At 41.6% G+C, this 21,056-nt stretch overlaps 1 protein-coding gene across 1 annotated transcript; it reads right to left on the reverse strand.

Annotated features, from left to right (window-relative positions):
• Positions 1 to 6,388: 6,388 nt before the first annotated feature.
• Positions 6,389 to 20,314, reverse strand: SLC16A1 (solute carrier family 16 member 1). The gene is made up of 4 exons (XM_008063727.2): positions 20,034 to 20,314; positions 14,923 to 15,066; positions 10,547 to 11,416; positions 6,389 to 8,184 (listed from the first exon to the last, which is right to left on the reverse strand). Exons 1-4 carry the CDS (start codon positions 20,248 to 20,250, stop codon positions 7,913 to 7,915), a joined length of 1,503 nt encoding a protein of 500 aa, XP_008061918.1. The 5' UTR covers positions 20,251 to 20,314; the 3' UTR covers positions 6,389 to 7,912.
• Positions 20,315 to 21,056: the final 742 nt, after the last annotated feature.

Here is a 21,056-nt window from a genome sequence, read left to right on the forward strand (position 1 = left end):
GGAATCTGGCAGCTGCTGAGGTTGTGCGGCCGAAAGGGTGGCAGGGAGGGGCTTGCGCACAGGTAGAGCCCCGCCCCGAACACTCCCTACCGCTGAGCTGTTAACTCATTCTTAGCATTGAGAACCAAGGAAAAGGGTTGTTACCAACAGTCTGCACAGCTCCCATTCTGGAAAGCGGATACAAACAGAGCCTTGCCCCCAAAGCTCTCAGGCCCTTTTCATCTGGCCTCTGGGTGGTAAGAAGAAAAAAAAAAAGAAGAAATGAGGAGAAAGGAACAGACAAATCACAGAGGCTGCCATCATTATGGGCCTTCTCCTGATAATTATGCACACAGATTGTCAGCACACCAGGTGACTTTTAATCCCAGTCCAGTTCCCCTCCAGGCCTTCTTAATGGCTTCTGGCCACTTCCTCTTGGGGTCCGGCCAGGGTAAGCTCAGGAAATGCAAAGTTTTAATTCTGGAATCAGTAAAGCATATTAGGAAAGGAAATCCACAAATACAAAAAATCACATTACGCATTTCAAAGCCGGGGGAAGGATCCTAAGTTAGACTGTGTGAATTGGCTGGAGAAAGGAGTCCTTCCACTTGTTGGGGTGCGGAACCCTTGTGATTGGCTTGGCCATGAGTCACCCTTCAGGATCACCCAGGATTCAGCCTCTTCCATTCTTGGATATTTCCAAAGCCTCTGTCCAGCACTGCCTTCAGCCAAGCTGCCCGCACACCTTCCTGCTTTGCGCTCTTCTGGCACAGGGGCTCACGTCTATAATCCCAGCACTTTTGAGAGTGAGAGGATTGCCTGAGCCTATGGGTTCGAGACCAGCCTGGGCAACTTGGCGAGACCTCATCTCTACAACAAAAAACAACAGGCATGGTGGTGCATGCCTGTGGTTTCAGCTACTTGGAAGGCTGAGGCGGAGGGATCGCCTGAACCCAGCAGGTCGAGGCTGTGGGGACCAGCCTAGGCAACACAGTGAGACCTTGTCTCTACCAAAATAAAATTACCCGGGTGTGTGATGGCATGTGCCTGAGTAGTCTCAGCTACTCAGGAGGCTGAGGCGGAGGATCACCTGAGCTTAACTACCGTGGTGAGGCAGGAAATGGACAAACCTCTAACCTCACCTTGGGAGGTTTGAGGCTGCAGTAAGCTATGATCTTGCCACTGCACTCCAGTCTAGGTGATGAAATGCACAGAGTGAGACCCCAACTTAAAAAAAAGTACTGTTCTGGTGAGTGAATGAAGGTGGATCTTATTCCATTGCTCTATTCTGAAAACGACAGTTTCCCTTATAATTTACGGTTCATCACCTGTTTTCCCCTTCTAGAAGGTAAGAAGCCTGTGAAAATATATTGTGTTTTGTTCACTACTGGATTCTCAAAGTCTAGAACAACAATACCCGGGACATACCGAGGATCCAATAAATACCTTAGCGAATAACAAATGATAGCTGTGTGGACAAGCGAATTCCACCCCTGCCTTTTAGTGACATCAGGGTATTCTTTTCTAATGCCGATCTCGGTGAGACAACGCTGGAGGACAACCACGACACTGCTGTGGGTGAGAGGGTGTGTGTGGAACGTTCTGGCTTCCCGAGTTACACATTCACCTGCGGGTGAAAGACATCAGAAGGGACCCACAGGAATACGGCTCTAAGCACCACCTGCAGGAAGGAGGCTGTGGCGGCGACACAGGTGGCCTATGGGCTCCAGTTTTGATCCAGCACCAGCAACGTCACAGTGGGAGACCACTGTGCACCTGAGTTCCATGTCACTCACCTCCCTTTCACCAGAAGGCAACTTGGAGAAGCAAAGTGACCTGCTTGTAACAAGCATTCGCTTCATTTTCTCAGGAGTCGAGTGTCTCTTGCCAGACCTTCCAGATCAGATGCGCTGCCTTATCCCTCTGTAATCAGAAGTATGTGCTACCTTCGGTTTTCATTTAGTATAAAAGTTGCCATCGCATTAAGAAAAGTTAGAATGTGGAAAGAACAAAGTTGTCTCTGATTTTACCACACTCACAGAATTATACATAGTATACTTACGCATTTTCTTGTGTTCCCTGAGGATGTGTATATATGTACTATGCATATAGACGCAAACATGTCATGCTGGTTTGTATTGCTTAACATCATGTCATGTTTATATCACAAGGACTTCAGAACTATCCATCTAAATACTTATTGACAACCAAGTAAGAATTTTTCAAATAAATTGGTCATTTCAAAGACAGACATAAACTTTCTTAACTTCCCAAATCTGGAATTTTTAGGGAAGAGATGTGAGCCCATGGTGTTTGATACATAGTACAACACTGCTTTCCCAAAACGTTAGACCAATTTTCTCAGCTGCCAACTGATAATAATTTATCATTTAAATCAATTGATGTAGTTGGGAAAAATAGAAATCTCATCAACCTTTCAATGAGCATTAAAAAGCATTACTGGGGAGGGAGGAGTAGACTAGATTAAGAAGGGTACCTGATCTCAAACCAGGCAAAGTGGGGACCAAAATTAGGCCCAGCCTTTACCTGTAAGACCATTTGTATATCTACCCCTGAATTGTACCCCACATCTTTAAAATTAAAAAAAAAAAAGATGAAAAATAAAGGTTAGGGATTAAGAACTTTAACCATGATTAGCTACTAGTTATATTTCTTCTCTTATAGAAGCATCCAGCTATTAAACAGAAAAGTTTCTTGGCTACTAGTAAGGGGCACTTTTTCCCTATGAAGGGAGTGTGTTGTCAGAGTAGAAAGACAAAGGGTTTTGGGATTCTAATCTGTCTTATACAAAGAGTTGGAAATATATATATATATATATATATATATATATATATATATATAAAATGTTTTTTTTTTTTTTTTTTGAGTCAAAGTCTCGCTCTGTTGCCCAGGCTGGAGTGCAGTAGCACACTCATGTCTCACTGCAGCCTTGACTTCCTGGGCTCAGACAATCCTTCCACCTCAGCCCCCTGAGTAGCTGAGACTACAGGCTCACACTACTATGTCCAGGTAATTTAAAAAAATTTTTTTTTTTTTTTTTATGTTGGGAGTCTCACTCAGTCACCCAGACTGGAGTACAGTGGCCGCTTCCGGCCACCGCAGCCTCGACCTGCTGGGCTCTGGAGATCCTTCCGCCTCAGCCTTCCGAGTAGCCGGAATTACAGGTGCACGCTACCACGCCCAGCTGATTTTTTGATTTATTGTAGAGATGAGGTCTCGCTGCCCAGGCGGGTCTCGAACCCGCGGGCTCAGGCAATCCACTCACCTCAGCCTCCCAAAGGCGCGGGATTACAGGCTGAGCCACCGAGCCCGGCTAAAATTTTTTTGTAGAGGCAAGGTCTCACTATGTTGCCCAGGCTAGTTTCAAACTCCTGAGCTCAAGCAATTCTCCTGCTTTGGCCTCCCAAAGCGCTGGGATTACAGGCGTGAGCCACCGTGCCTGGCTTCTAATATTCTTTTTATTTTAATTCTTTTTGAGTTGGAATCTCACTCTGTTGCCCAGGCTGGAGTGCAGTGGCATGCTCCCAGCCACCGCAGCCTCGACCTGCTGGGCTCAGGTGATCTTTCCGCCTCAGCCTTCCAAGTAGCTGGAACTACAGGCATGTGCCACCACTCCTGGCTAATTTTTTGATTTATTGTAGAGATGAAGTCTCGCCAAGTTGTCCAGGCTGGTCTTGAACCCACGGGCTCAGGCAGTCCTCTCACCTCAGCCTCCCACAGAGCTGGGATTATAGGTGTGAGCCACTGCGCCCAGCTTCTAATATTCTTTAGAGTCACCATGGAATCATCCTCTGCAAGTAAGGATCCATTTTAGGAATTATAGTAGCCCATTTTCCCCCAAACATTAACTTTTTTACAGTCAAGTGTCTACACTTATTAAGCACTTGCTTAATACAAGCTGTCACATATCAGCTAACCTTCATGATACTCCTAGGAGTGGGTACTAATTATTATCACACCCTACGTAGAAGTTACTGAGCTTAGGGAGGCTAAGTAACTTGTTTGAGGTCACACAGCCTCAGTTTGAACCCAGGCAGCCTACCCTGCTAATCAGCCAGTAGGCTGTGGCCCTTTTTGCTAGCTATCTCCTCTAGGCAGGTCAAGGGAACAGATCCCTTTCAGCTGAGGAGAAAGGTATGCTACACCTAGTCCATGCTACTGTCTCCAATTGCTCATATTTGAATGATTTTGCCAGTATAGCCCTGACCGAATGGAAGAAGAAGGGTGACGGGATCTGAAACCCTAAAGCTAGAACACATTTCAGGTAGCAATGTACCAGAACTCCTGCCCCCTCCCTTAACCAGATGCTTCTAAACTCTGAAGCAGCTTGGCCCATTTGCTCACATTTGGGCAATTCAGGATAGCTTGGGTAGTCACTTCCCATTAAGCACTGCTAGAGTGGTCCTAGTTACACAAGTCTATCATCAGCCTCTTTCTTCGTGTCTTCTAGGCGAGTACCTGACTTGATTATTAAAACAAGCCATGTTGCAAAGGGGAATATCTACTGTTAACCTTCCCTTATCTTTCTAAGCAAAAGTGTATCTGGGGGGGGCACAGAAGAGGGAATTCCTGCACTGATGATTAACGTGTCTTATACCGTGAACCATTTCTTAGGGGAGGTAAAACCCAGACATTTAGGTTTTTCGCACAAACATGTAACCAATAACCAATTAATCAATCTAAAATTCAATACAATAAAACATGGGTTCATACAAAAATATTCGGGCAACCTATGAATCCGAAGAAAGAATGCTTCATCAATGTGACTAAATCAAGGATAAAACCCCTCTGAATTTTCCATAAACTGCTTTATCATCAACTTTCCTTACTACTTTTCATATAAACTATTCATTTTTCTTAGCTAGTTAAGACAGTTTAAACTGTCAGTAGATTTGCATATAACATGATATTGTGGTCTGGTTTATGTTACCATGATCTTCTGCAGTTATCCAGTCTGTCAGTTTCTTGATTTTCCAGCTTTGACTTGGGACCCTGTTTCAGAGTGTGTTCCCTTGAACAATAAACAATCTCATGCCTTTTGGGGGACTGCAACTACCCAAGAGCTGTATTACGTTCTCTCTGGGACTTACAGGGAATGCGGGGCAAGAAAAGGAAAAAGATAGGCAGGTGCTCTATGTATACATGTTTACCCAAAGCAGCCGCTGAAACCATGTGAACGGAGATACAACTTTGAATGGCGTCAGTCTGCAGATGGAGTGCGAGACCGGACTGGGTCAGAAGGCCCACGGGCTTCCCTCGTCGACTTGCCACGTGGAGGATAAACGGACGGTTAACAAGGAAGCAATGGCCCAGAGCGGGCCTACACTGAGTTCTAGTGTTGGCTCTGTTACCAAAACTGATCTCGAATAAATCCCTTAAGCCTGAAGTCAGGGTTGGATGGGTGGTAAAATGTTTAGTTCCAATTTTGAGCTAGTTACAGGCCAGCATTGGAGATACTGCAGGTTAAGTTCAAGACCACTGCAATAAAGCAAATACTGAAATGAAGCAAGGCCCACACTGTTTGGTTTCCCAGTTCATATGAAAGTTATGTTTACACTATACTGTAGCCTAGGAAGTGTGAAATGGCATTATATTTGAAAATACAATATACATTCCTAATTTTAAAATACTTTATTGGTAAAAAAAAAAGCTAATGAAGTGAGCACATGCTGTTGGAAAAATGGCAAAACCAAACTTGTAAAAAGAAAAAGTATGTACGAAGCACAATAAATGAGGACTGTGAGTACTAACTTTTGCTTCTTAATCTGGCAACTTCGGAACCTTCTCTTCTAATAAGTGGTGGTTAATCTACACCATAAACTCTCACTCCACTAACAAGATTCAACTTTTGAACATAGATTAAGCAGGGCCTGCTGCTGTGTGTAGCTACAACACTAGATAGGTGAAAATAACTTGATACTTGCTTTACTTTTCTTTTGTAGTATTTCCTTTACTTACATGCCCTCACCAACAGCAATCTTTTTTTACAGAAGGGCAAGAGGTACACAGAGGTTGCAGACTTGGGTCCACAGAAAAAGGCCAAGTCCAAACAGGGGCCCAGTCTGCTAATAACACTCTTAGATGGCTTCTCCCCTAAACTTCCTCCATCTCCATAACGCTCATGCACCCCAAGGGAGTCTTTCATTGTGTCCTCAAGGTTAACCGAGAAAGGTTTCAAAATCCTCCTCCTGCTTGTCTTAAAGCAAAGAAGGGCAAAGGGGAAAATCAAAATAAAATACACCATATACACAGATCTCAAAGTTCATAAGCTGGATGATTTAATTTAGTATTAGCAAAGGCCAGGTTGAAACTTGATAATGAAAGTGAAGACACAGTATTTTCCTCAAGAAAATAAACATTTGGAGGAAGAAACATTTTCTAAAAAAAAAAAAAATGTTTATTTAGAAAAGTCAGCCTCTTACACAAGGTTTTGTATCTATACTTTCATTCTGTCAATTACAGTGGTATTTTACATGTACTGAATATAATTCATTGAATATCTATATCTTTCTGCCTCCATTTAAAAGATACTAGCTTAAAAAATATTTACAGTTTTCATTCTGGTCCGCTCTCCCTCCTATCCTGATACTGAACCCATTTCTCTCTTTTCAGGTAAGTGAAAAGGGTCACAAAAATTTTTAGGTTAGTGTGGAGAGTGAGAATGTGTCCAATAATTCTAAGCATAACAATTTTCTTAAGGCCTTCTCAGAAAAAAGAAAAGGAATTACTTATTAAAACTAAGCACACTTAGCAGTCTTCCCTCCCAATCTTATCTTTCTTTCTTTGCCTGGTGCCAAATTTTTCTGGCCCCCTTTAATTTGCAAACATCGGGGGAAAAAAAAAGAAAAGAAAACCTCCAAACACACACAGACTGAATATGTCACACACAGCTCTAAAGTAGACCACTGTGAATCAAAAGGGGAAAATTCCAGGAAAAAAAGATTCCAATAGTCTCTCACAGTTTAACTGAGGTTCTGTAAAAACATAAACTGAACTCAGCTGATGTTTGAAATATCTGTCTGCATTTAATGAGATGTGTTATATTTACTAAGGAGGCACAAATATATAGTTTTATATCATTTAATACTACCTTTTACAGTGAGAAAAATAATACCATGTGATTTCAAAAGGGGCAATGATCTATAGCTACTCAAAATGTGTCTTTGAGCTGGGGAGCAAAAGTAGTGATTTAATGAAAAAAATTCTCAAGCACTTACTTGGCTTCCAATGAGCATCCCAAGAAAAGGTACCTGAGAGATGTTGACAAGCACAATGTGGCTGGAACAGCCAGGATGTTTCCAGAGTTTTATGCTTTACATTTCCTAAATATAAAGCTAGCAGGAACATACGCCAGAAAACTACTATTGCTAGGAAAATATTTTAGTCAGCAATTTATAAAATCTCCAACTTTCAACCAGTATTTCTATTCATAAATCTTCCAGTGACAATGTTTGACAATATATTACATATAACGTGAAGCAAGATTAATTTTAACTTTTAGATTTGCCTCCAACAGGTTAGTTATTTTTCCTTGTAATGCAACACTCAAAATAGATGAATTCAGCAGAATGGTTTAAAAAGTTAAGGCTCTCTAAAGAGTTCTAAAGACTAAAACTTAAGGCACATATTATAATCTCCATGACACGGTTAAAAGCTACGATCAAAACAAAACAAAACCTACTGCCTTCCCTCATCCTTTGCCACCAACCACTCCCTCCCCAAAGCATATGGCATTTTAAATTCAGGCTATTGGTTAAGGAGTGAAACAAAAATTCCATCGAAGAACACCTGGTGTATTTCCACACAAATGTCCACTATCTGCATTGAGCACCACTGGTAGATTACAGGCCAGTAGAATATTTTCAGAGATCTTGGGTCAGAAATTGCTCCAGTTACCCTTCAGCCCGTGGGTTCAGACTGGACTCTCCTCCTCTTTGGGGCCTCCTTCTGTGTCTTTCTGGGTCGGAGATTCTGCTGTCACTTCCTTTGGCTTCTCAGCAGCATCTATACTGGTCTCCTCCTCTTTAGCTTCCTTTCTCTTCTTCTCTTCTTCTTTCTGTTCTTTGGCCAAAAGTCGGTAATTGATGCCCATGCCAATGAAGAGATAGATACCCGAAACAATTAGGACGATGCCACATGCCCAGTATGTATATTTGTAATCTCCATATATGTCATTGAGCCGACCTACACATGCAAAAAAAAGTTATGTGAGTAAGAGTAAGCAGATTTGTTTTCCCAAACAAAGCTTAAGGAGCCACTCAAAGAGTTAATTGGTCCAATCCTCAAAGAGCCCACAAGTGACAGATTAATAAAAGAAATTGCAAAAATCATCCCATCTTCTGTTTATAATGTCTCACTGATTATAGATGGCCTTGCATGTTCTATTTTTAGTAATCTGAAAATTATTAACTTTGGCAAATATGAATTGGAAAAGACAGGGAACACCTAGAAATTCCGTCAATTCATTATGGAAACAAATGTTGTTAAGAGGGGTTTAGGAGTCTTATCTAAGGTCATAGGGCTCTAGTCGCCCAGGCCAGTACTCCTTCTCTACCAGCATTTCCCATATGTGTTCCTGCGAACACCTGTCCTGTGCTAAAAATCCAACGCTAATACCCTACCATAACTCTCTCAATCCTTACAACAGGCAGATTGTATCATCCTCCTCATTGGACAATGTAAAAATGGAAGTACAGAGGCATTACAACATTTGTCCAAGGTCACGCAACTAGTAATGAAGTAGCTTGGCTTTAAACTCATCAAGTCTGACCCTGAAGTTTGCACCCTTAACCACTATGTTTCAAAAGTCAAACAAATGTGGGAAGGGGTATGTCCTATTATTTTCTCTTAAAGGCTTTGTGAGGTCTGGTAGTAAAGAAAACTATTTTACTTGGTGTTTCCAAACTTTGTTTTGGTCACAAAACTTCTGTTACAGTAAAATTTATTTGCATCTTATCAAACCAGTATCTCCTGGAATAAGCTTTTGAAAACTACTCTACACTTAAGCAGGACTTAATAAAACTAATTCAAATAGGATTCCATATGGCTTTCTAACTCAGGGCATCATTCATTCAGCAATACGGAGCCTCCATGGCACACCAGGCACTGGCTCTGCTAGGCTCTGAGGACAGGGTGAACAGAGGAGATCACATCCACAGTTATCCGAGGAGATAGCATCCACAGTGGAGAAGAGAGATGTTAACCAGTAATTCCACACACACACACACACAGAAAAGTGCCACAAGAAGGGTTTTGAAAACAAAGGACAGGGGGTTGGGAACAGCAAGGGGGTCAGGAAGGCTTCCTTTAAACTATTACCTAAGCTGACATTTGCAGGATAGGAATTATCTAGAAGAGGGATGGGAGGAGAATCCAGGCAGAGAACAGCAAGTGCAAAGGCAGAGAGGTAGGAGGAGACATGGTGTGATGGGGAAGACGACAGGCCGGCTGCTGGGGCAGAGAGAGCAGAGAGCCAACCCAGGCTGGAGACACAGGTGGGGCCAGGCCACACAGTGCCCTGCAAGTCACAGGGGGAATCTGATCTTCACCCTGAGAGCAAGGAGAGGCAGTGAGAGGGTTTTCAGGAGCCTCTGCGAGTTCTCAGCTAGAGACTCCGAAGAGCGACTGAAGAACAGCCACAGCCAACACAGCAGACCAGCTAGGAGGCCACTGTTAGGAGCGGTCAAACAGGAGTCAGGAGCCTGGCCTGCGGGTGAGAGCTGAGATGGAGGAAACAGACAGATCAGAGAGGCTCCGAGACGACACTGCCAGGACACAGCAACTCACTGAGTGTAAGGGGAAGGAGGAGAATGATATCAAAGGCAGCTATTGATTTTCTTTCTGTTGTGTGTACTCACTTACTCCCCAAATCAAAATTCCCAAAGTACATGTCGCATCCAAAGAGAAGGCTGAATCATTTTTTCACTATGTGTTATCTATTGAGCTATTAATTTAAAATGTAGAGTATTTAGTAGCCTCAGAGAATAGTTCCCAAATTCTACTAGACAGACAAGCTGTGTGGCCTTAACTAAATTATTTCTCCCTTTGAAGCCTCCATTTTCTCACATACGAAGGGGGACTAAAACAAATCCTGCCTCATATGCCTTGTGAGGTACAACAGAATCTATAATGGTCAGGACAGTCCCTGGAACACAGTGAGTGTACACGGTAGCTGTTATTAGACTATACTACTGAAATAAACTCCACCATTAAAATGGAATCATCACTGGTGCTTTAAAGGTGGAGGTGTTTTTCTTCAGTAATCATGTGAGTTTTATGATAAGAAAAAATACATTTTTTAAGATCCTGAAGTTTGCAGTAGTGTTTCATCCCTCATTGTGCTCTATGGTTCAATATAACCCGATTCTGTAAGTACGTGAGCAACTCTGCTGTGCCGAGCACCGTGCCAGCACCAAGGTACAGAAATGAGAGACATGCACTCTTTGCCGACCATCAGTTCACTCGTCTTTGCTTCCTATCACCTTCCCAGTCCTGCATACCTGTTTTATGGCAACACACACACACAGGTAGGGAAGACATACTATACCTAGAAGCGGTGGCCCCAGGAGGACAGGACAGCATTCCACAATGGTCACCAATCCCACAGCGCTGGAGAACCTCTGGGGTCCGACGAGGTCCATGAGTGTTTCAAATAATATGGAGCTGAGCCACCCAAAGGCAAATCCAAAGACTCCCGCATAGACACAGAACCCAACATAGGTGCCAGTGGAAAAAGGAGCTAGCATATGACACACTCCATTTGCAACAATCGAAGCGGCAAAGAAATACTGAACTCGAGGTCTTATCCACTTGGTGTTGGCTGCGAGTCCCATAGAAGGTCTGGCTACCATGTCAACAAAAGCCAGAATGGAGAGAAGGAAGGCAGATTTCTCGCTAGAATAATGGTGGCTCTTGCCATAATTACTAAGAAAGACCAAAGGTGAGAAGAGTCCAAAAAACATGATCACATTTCCAGAGAGGTACAACAAAAAGCCTCTGTGGGCAAACAGGGACAAGTCCAGGAATTTATTGATTGTTTGGAAGACTGACTGTTTCTCTTCTTTGGGGCGTCCTCCAATGAGATCTGTATTTGCATCACTTGGACCTTTTTGCGCATCAGATTTTCCAGCTTCCTGAAGCAATTCTTTAGACCTGTTTTTCCCTAGCTTGGTGGGCGTGGGCCCTATCGGTCGCATCAGGGATCCAGCCACACAGCAGTTTAGTAGCAAGCCCCCCAGAATGAGGAAGCTTCCTCTCCAGCCAAAGATATAAAAGAAAGCCTGATTGAGGGGGGCCAGAGTAGAGAGGAACACAGGGCTGCCTGCCATGGCCAGGCCATTTGCCAGCGGTCGCCTCTTATAGAAATACTTGCCAATCATGGTCAGAGCTGGGTTCAAGTTAAAGGCAAGCCCAAGACCTGTGAAGAGGAAAAATAATACTGCAATAAATATTAGAAATACATTTGAAATTACTGAACCAGGCAAATAAACTAAGAGATATAAATAATGGAAAAGTCAGAAAATACTCATTATTAGAGGATATGCTATACAGGGGTTGTAAGGTGTGAGTCTTAAAACAGACTACACAGATTCAAATATCAGTTTCACTACCTACTTACTGCATAAACTCAGACATGTGGACCCTCCTGTGACTGTTTCCTGATATGAAAATAGGCACAGGGCACTGTTGTGAAGAAAAGGTTCCTAAAACAGAACAGTGCCTAGCATGTCGTAAGCACTCAATAAGTATTACTTATTTTTATTATTTAGGTGAATAGTTGCCTATTTTGTCAAATCCTTTATTCACCTGAAGGATGATCATAGCCATACAAGAAGATCCTTAATTAAACAGTTATAAAATGGGCATAAAACAGATTTACAATAGAAAATATAATATGAAATGATTCACTCTTCCACCAAAAAATAAAAATTGTGCAATTTATAGGGCCCAAGTTGTGCAACTTTTCTGAGAGATCGGATAATTTTGTTATAATTGGAATCACACTCTGTTGCCCAGGCTGGAGCGTGGTGGCATGCTCACGGCCACCGCAGCCTCAACCTGGTCGACTCAGGTGATCCTTCCGCTTCATCCTTACAAGTGGCTGAACTACGAGTATGTGCCACCATGCCTGGATAATTTTTTGATTTAGTGTAGAAATGAGGTCTCGCCAAGTTGCCCAGGCTGGTCTCAAACCCATGGGCTCAGGCAGTCCTCTCACCTCAGCCTCCCAAAGTGCTGGGATGATAGGCATGAGCCACTGCACCCGGCCAAGATTAGAGAGTTGTACAATAACACAAAGTTGTGGGAAAATAAAACACAACACTGCCAAGATGTCAAGGCTTCTGAAAGGAATATACGAATTTTATGTGATTCAACGTAGATGTTAGTGGATTTTATTTTGAAATTGAGGCAAAATGCCCCTACTTAGGGAACATGAATGACAGAGAACAAACGCAAAAAGAGCTACTAGGACATTCTGGTGGTGCAGTGGCAGGAGCAGGTCCAGAGAGAACAGCTACTTACGTGGCTTTATAAAAGCCGCAGTCATTGAGACATGGGGGTCCTGTCTCAGGAACAGGCGAACATCAAGCAATGGAAGTGGACAGACAGTTCAAGGAGTTGAAATATACAGTAATACTTAATGTAGGATAAAGTGGTATCTTAAAATCAGTGGAAAAAATAAATTATTCAATAAACAGTGCTAGTAGAGGCAAATTCCCAAAGAACCTCCTAGATGCACTCCCTGACCTCCGCTCCCTACACCTGCCTTTAAGCTGTTCCCAGAGGCTTCAGCCAATGAAATAGAGCAAGTCACTTCCTGCTTCAAACCGGGAATGGCTTCGGTCCTCTTCTCTGGCCCACCCTTCCCGCTCTGACCTCTCACACCAGGCCATTCTCACATGTGCTCTAGGGTCTGATCCCCTACATTTTCACAAAGCTGGTACCTTATTGTTCGGATCTCTACTTAAAGTCAACTTTTGGTGAGCCCTTACCTTCGCTGTCTGCGGTTCTTCCCCGCCACAACACTGCATTTTAAGGCTCCATATAGCTTTTATCGCTACCTGATGTTTTTCTTGTTTATTCACATATGTGAGGTGTACTGTCTGCCTCCTCCCATGAAAAAGCATGCCTTTGCCTGACTTTTTGCTCTATCCCCACAGCACCTGAAATGATTCTGAACATATATATAGAGTTGCTGCTCAATAAATATTCAACAAATAGCAGGCAGGGCAGTGGCTCGTGCCTCTAATCCCAACACTTTGGGAAGCTGAGGCGCAAAGACAGCTTGAGTCCAGGAATTCAAGACCAGACTAGACAACATAGCGAAACCTCAGCTCTACAAAAAAATTAAATAATTAGCCGGGAGTGGTGGCACACACCTGTACTCCCTAGCTACTTGAGAGGCTGAGGCAGAAGGATCGCCTGAGTACAAAAGGTTGAGGCTGCAGTAAGCTGTGATTGTGCCACTGCATTCTATGCTGGGTGACAGACTGAGACCCTGCCTCAAACAGACAGACAAACAAAGAAACAAATCTTCCCCAAATAAATTAATAAAAGAGAAAATGAAGCAACTAGTTAAACATGTAGGAACAAACAGTTATATGTATTTTTTCTATTTTATGTCAGATGTTTCCATCCATTCAGAATTTTTAAATGTAAAAAATAAGATGTACTAGAAAAAGTGAACAAACATTTTCATAATCTTGGAATGGAAAATAACTTTCAAGGCAGAAGGTTGTGGTGGGACTATCAGCAAGTATAACCTTTCTGGAGGGCAAGTTAGCATACATGTACTAAAACACATACACAGTAGTTCGTTCTCTTTCTACAAATTAACCCCAAGAAAATATTCAAGTTCACAAAAGACTTTCAACCTAATACTTATTAATTGTAAGAAAATTTAAAACAAATGAAAACCCTAAATATTCAACAATTATAATAACTAAGAGATTGGTCATATAAAATTATAATATACCCATCCAATGGAATAATAGAGATTAAAATTGCTGTATAATAGAATAATGGCACGTAAGACGTTCACAACATATGAAGTGGAAAAAAGCTAGTTACAAAACATTATACATAATCCAATCCTTTAAAGTTCTAAAAAAGGTTATGTTTTTGCATTAAAAATATATGGGAGGAAATACACCAAAATGTTAATACTGTTATTATTTGAACTGTGAGGTTATAGTAATATTTATTCATTACACTCATCAGCAGTTCATTAGCTTAAAATTTTAAAAAGCGGGGTGAGATTATCAAGTGTATCATCTACCCCTCAGAAATGTTACCTGGACATCTATCAAATCACTCCTGCTTTATGTTTAGCATTCTCTCCTGCTCCAAAGACTACTCCCTTTGGGAAGAAGAGGTAAGAGACTAACCAACGACCACTGTTGCAACAGATTGCCACACACATTGTATCTACTACTACTGTTTATTCTTAGTGCAAGGAATATCATTGTTAAATCACCTCTTTCAATTCATTAATTCAATAAACAAGCAATAAATACCCATTATGTAGCAGCAATTTTTTTTTTTTGAGGAGTCTCACTCTGTCGCCCAGGCTGGAGTGCAGTGGCACACTCATGGCCACCACAGCCTCAACCTGCTGGGCTCAGGCAACTCCTCTGCCTCAGTTTTCCAAGTAGCTAGAACCACAGGTGTGGCTAATTTTTTGATTTATTGTAGAGACAAAGTCTCATCAAGTTGCCCAGGCTGGTCTCGAACTCCTAGGCTCGGCAATCCTTTTACTCTGCCCCGCAAAGTGCTGAAATTACAGGCATCACTGCACCTGGCAATAAAGTCATTTCTATAGGGAAACAATTTCACTCAAAAGTCATTCTTAAAGATGAATGCAGGTGTGTAGCAAACAGTCAGCAATAATTAATACTTGAAAATGAATCAGTAGCAACTCACCTCCAATGACTCCGATACACAAGTAAAGTTCTTGCACAGTGTTACAGAAAGAAGCTAAAACCAAGCCACAGCCTGACAAGCAGCCACCAACAATCATGACCAGACGACTACCATATTTATTCACCAGGATACTGCTGATAGGACCTAGGAGATAAGCAAACATTTAGTAGTGAAAAGGAATCTATTCCCTCGCATCTATGCAAGGCATGGCTGACAATAAATGGCAAGTCCTCCAAAAGAAACAAGAGGCAGTGATGAGAATACTGCTTCCTATAATTATTTCTGAGTCACTGTATGTGTACTGGAAAATACAAGTGCTAGAAAACATCATCAATTATGCATGTTCTAGACCTAAAATAATGGAAGGAATTTTACCAAAATACGTAAGATCCAAGCTTATCCTTAATCTTTCTCTCTTAAGGCAAGACAGGCTGAAAACACTTTGGTAAGGTACGATCCCAGGGAAGCTGATGTATCTAAGATATAATCAACATATACTTAGAAAGTTTGCTCTGTTTTAATTTTTAGACAGGCACACTGATATGAGATATATGAACACACCTGAATAGGTCTTAGAGTATATACTATCATAAAAGTACGTTATGTCTTATTTTTTAAAAGGAGAAAAACAAAGACAAAAATATATCTCATTTTTCCAAGCTTAGTAGTTTTGCAGTTAGATCATGTGATTAAAAAACCAAAACTGTTCCTAGTTCCACCTAGATGTTTTAGGTATTAAACCAAATATAGCTTCCTGAATTACTTGGTTCCATGCCTGTGCTACTATTATATGTTTCATGGTAGCAATACTGTGAAAAATGCTTGCAGGAGAAGATTAAGTCAGATAACAGTTAACATAACCTTGGGTCTAACAACTCAAGGATAGAAAATGGAGCATTATCCAAGAAAACCAGGTTAAATTTCCTCAGCTAAATCAATGCATATAAAAATATTAGTTTTTTTTAATGTGAGAAAAGGAACCAAATGAAAAATAAAACATGATAAGTACCAGGGAAATATTTAATTCATTTCATGTATCAGTTTTCCAATGTAAAAATCAAATGGCCTCTTTCCTACTTGCTACAAATAGGTATAATCTGTAATTTGCCATTTCCAAATGTATAAACCTTAATTATAAGAAAGCCTTTTCCAAACAGTCTATTTTTTTTTTTTTTCAGTTGGAGTCTCACTCTGTCACCCAGACTGGAGTGCAGCGGCCGCTCCCAGCCACCGCAGCCTCGACCTGCTGGGCTCCGGCGATCCTTCCGCCTCAGCCTTCCATGTAGCTGGAACTACAGGTGTGCACTACCACGCCCAGCTAATTTTTTGGTTTATTGTAGAGATGAGGTCTCACTGCCCAGGCGGGTCTCGAACCCGCGGGCTCAGTCAATCCACTCACCTCAGCCTCCCAAAGGCACGGGATTACAGGCTGAGCCACTGAGCTCGGCCAAACAGTCTATTTTTAAGAATATATATTCAATGTACTGAGAGTACAGTAATGACCATATGTTGGCATATTCCATTTCCATAAACACTATGGAAAATTCTGCAGTTACTTATATTCTAGTATTACTATTCAAGAGTTGTGGTATGGTATACTAAAGGACCCTAATTCAAATTGTGGTTCTACCACTTTCTTCTCTTTGTTCATAAGAGGTTATTATTGATCTGCCTCCTAGGGTTGTTGAAAGAATAAAACATTGGGTTGGGCGCAGTGGCTCAAGCCTGTAACCCCAGCACTTTGGGAGGCTGAAGTGAGGGCACTGCCTGAGCCCACAGATTCAAGAACAGCCTGGGCAACTTGGTGAGACCTCATCTCTACAATAAATCAAAAAATGAGCTGGGCATGGTAGTGTGTGCCTATAGTTCAAGCTACTTGGAAGGCTAAGGTGGAAGGATGGCCTGAGTCCAGCAGATCGATGCTGGGATAGCCGTGAGTGCCACCGCACTCCAGCCTGGGTGATGGAATGAGACTCCAATTCCAAAAAAAAAAAAAAAAAAAAAAAGAATAAAACACCAACTAGTATATGTGAAATGTTTGCTAGGTCCTCAGCAAATATTGGCAGTGACAATACTGATCCTAGAACATGTGTCTACACTTTCACGTGACCTCGTTCTCTCTCTCATATAAGTCTAAGAAGGAAGAACCTCGTTCTTCCTTCTTTTACTTATTGTATGTATTTATACATATTTATACATACAATAAGTAAAAGAAGGAAGTAGAACTTTTGATTATCCATGTTTTTCAAAGGATCTCTAAGATGCTGGATAAAGAACTGGCGCGAGAGGAGGAAGCTAGGATGGGCAGAAAGCATTTATTGGTGCCTTCCAAGTCGTTGCTATGGTCTGAATGTTGCTGTCCTCCCAAATTCATATGTTGAAACCTAATCCCCAATGCAACAGTATTAAGAGGTAGGGCCTTTAGGAAGTGATGAGGTCTTGAAGGCTGAGCCTTCATAAATGGGATCAGTGCTCTGATGAAAGAGGCTTGAGGGAGCTAGTCTTCCCTTCTGCTACATGAGGACACAGAAGGCACTGCTGGTGAGGATTGAGCTCTCACCAGACACCAAATCTGCTGGAACCCTGATCTTGGACTTCCCAGTCTCAGCTGTGAGTAATACATATCTATTGTTTATAAATTACCCAATCTAGAGTATTTTTGTTATAGCAGCCTGAACAGACTAACCTAGTCACTTCATGAAAATATTAGGTCACAGCTGATTTGAAAACAATTTGGATTTATTTATTGTATAAGATGAAATAATTAAAATACTAAAAGAATTATGAAATATTTCCATATAAGTTAGTCATGACATTTTATACAGAATTACAGAGATCAATATTGCCATACTGATGACTCTGTATGATAAAAATTAAGCAAATTTTGTTATATTTGAAATTCCAAACCTAGAGTGTTAAGATGTCTATTGTACAACTGAAACTATGTAAATTTATACTTTCGTGGTATTTTTTAGAAAGGAAAAACAAACAAAACTAAGAGTGGGCAACTAAGATCTCCTCCCCGCAAAATATACTTAAAACTCGAGAACCACCATCAGTATATAATGTCTGACCCAAAGCACTAAAAAAGAAAGCGAAACCAATCATAGCTCAAAGCATATTAGTGTTCAGAGTTTGGTCCCAGTGCACATGTTAGATTATGACCATTGTAAAAGTGATGAAAATTCTTAGAGACATACTACTTAGAAGTCAATCAGGCCAGGCTCGGTGGTTCAGCCTATAATCCCAGCACTTTGGGAGGCCGAGGTGAGTGGATTGCCTGAGCCCATGGGTTTGAGACCCGCCAGGGCAACTTGGCGAGACCTCATCTCTACAATAAATCAAAAACTAGCCGGGCGTGTAGCGCGCGCCTGTAGTTCCGGCTACTTGGAAGGCTGAGGCGGAAGGATCGCCGGAGCCCAGCAGGTCGAGGCTGCCCAGCAGGTCGAGGCTGCGGTGGCCGGGAGCGTGCCACTGCACTCCAGTCTAGGCAACAGAATGAGACTCCAACTCAAAAAAAAAGAAGCCAATCAAAACAAAATAACCCATTTAGTAAAAGTTCTACAGCAAGGCTCAGGATAGGCAATTTGTCTTTTAAGAGTTATTTCAGGAATGATGGCCCTAATTAGCTATCATTAAAAATAGAAAGGGGTACAGCTTATAGGCCTATTACAACACAAATGCAGAGAAATGTGTTAGTTATCTCACTATCTGGGTAAGGACAAAGAAAGAACTGTTTTCCCAAAGGAAAGAGTCATGTGCAATCAGCACAACTGACATCACTTACTTTTGATGCAAAATACAAGTGGCCTTCAGACTCTTCGGTAGCACAGAATTGCAACATGTGAACCTCTGGTTTATACTCAGCTGAAAGATACACTGAGCACCTGGAGTACCTCTGGATAATATTTATACCAATTCCTTTAAGCCACCATAGTCAAAGCTTGATCAGAAATCCTGGCAGACTGATTTGGAGCCCACAAAATTATTGGTTCTCAGAATCGAGATAATGTCCAAAGTCCCTTTTGATTTTTCTGAACTTTAAAAAAAATAAATGCCACAATATAGCACTTTGGTTATTTAAACATGTATTTAATTAAATAGACAAAATAGGCTAGGCCTATATTCAAAGCATAAAAGGCATAAAAAGATATACAGTGGAAAAAGTAAGTCTCCCCACTCCTGTTCCCAATCTGTTTCTTCTGTGCACTTTAACTATATGTTTAATTAACTTATGATTTCAACTACTCATTCCTGTCTCATGAACTTACATTAGTGTTCGAAAAGGATCACAAACTTCTCCAAGGAAGAGATCAGTGTTCTCTATCACTCACAACACCTAGCCCAGTGCTGAATATACTCAAGGCTCAGTACACATTGGTTGTATCTGCCACCATCTTAGTAGCCTAAGGCGAGGTTATTTACAGTTGAAACGCAGACTCCTTATAGTGGCTGCTAAAGAGCTATAGAAGAAGAATCTGGGCCAGGCACAGTGATTCACCTTGTAAACCAAGGTAAAACAAACAGTATTTCACATGGTGTTTAGTAAGCAATTTATTCTCTCTACACTTCCCAAAGAAAACAGAAGGGAAAGAAAGTAAAACTTCAGAGTGCAGCTGAAATGCTGTTAGAACTCAACATAACATGGAACATTGGAGAGGTTTTATTCAGTTCTTAATTCTAACATATAAAAATTTTACCTGAGACTTTGAATGAATCAGAATAGCCTGACTTATTTTAATTCTTTCAACATCAATTTTTTAAATTCTGTATTATGTTTACATTCAAGAGCTCAGCAGAAAGCAACAAGAAAAACCAGTTGTGCACACACCACTTTTATGAGAGCATCTAAGCTCAATGATACTTGGATTGGGGCAAATCAGGGCTCTTCATAATTTTTCACTTCTGTTTTGGAATATTACAGTGAAAGAAACAGAGCAAGAATATCCACGCTAGCAGGAATGAAAAATGTGCCTCTAAACACAAAACTTTAAGAAATAAAATTTCAAGACATCTCACTGAAAATGAGACTTTTTTCAAAAAAGTTTTCTAACTCAGGGGCTCTAGCTGCTTAATGCCAGTTAACAGAGCAGGCCTTCACGGGTCCTTACCTCCGGCATACATGACGGCCAGCATGATGGAAGATATCCAAGAGACTTCACTGGTGGTGGCATGGAATATACCTTCGATCTCTTTGAAGAAGACAGTGATGGACTTGGGAAACGCGTAGGAGAAACCGATGGAGATGAAAGCTCCAATGACCACTGCCCACCCCCAGCCTCCATCTGGGGGGGTATACCCGACCGGACCCCCAACTGCTGGTGGCATTTTAAGTGCAGATGGATTTCAAAATGCAGTTCAAATCCAGGTATCTGAAAGATATTAAAGCAGCATGTCAATAATAAAGCACTCTACAAAACCCTTTTGTAAAATAAGAAATACATATTTTTTTTTGTCTTGCCAGTTCTTGGCACAGCGCTCCTAAATCCCTTGTAATTTCCTGAGTAGTAAGGGTGACTGGAGCATCCTTTTAATAATATTTGGTTCTTGTACAACACTCCTAAAACCCTTGGGGTCTCCTAAGTGATAGAAGTGTTTTTTGTTATTCATAACAAGCCCTTTCATTACACTTTATGTTGATGAGTTGATTTGGATAGGATCCCTAGATAACCTCAAGATGAGAACCGTCACCAGAAAGACAAATCAGAGGATGAGAACGTCCAGCCCCACCCACCAACCTCCAGGAAAGGGGTGGTGGGTGCTGGAGACGAAGCTCTATGAAACTTCTGACGAGCTTCCAGGTTGGTGATTATATCCATGTGCAGGGAGGATGGCGCACCCCAACATCACAGGGGCAAAAGCTTCTGCACTTGGGAACCCTTCCAGACTTTGCCCTATGCACCCCATCATCTGGCTGTTCACAGGTATCTTTTACAATAAACTGGTAAACACAGGTATTTCTCTGAGTTCTGTGAGCCTTCCTAGCAATTAATTGAATCTAAGGAGAGGGTAGTGGGAACGCCAATTTATAGTTGGTCAGTCAGAGGCAAGGCGACAAACTACCACTTAGGATTAGTATGTTTTCTCATGAAGGTCTCCTTTCATTTATTTAAGCCACGTTCCACTCTATATTA

The sequence above is a fragment of the Carlito syrichta genome, unplaced genomic scaffold (genome assembly GCF_000164805.1).
Source record: "Carlito syrichta isolate Samal-C Ts95f unplaced genomic scaffold, Tarsius_syrichta-2.0.1 Scaffold307015, whole genome shotgun sequence".
NCBI lineage: Eukaryota > Metazoa > Chordata > Mammalia > Primates > Tarsiidae > Carlito > Carlito syrichta.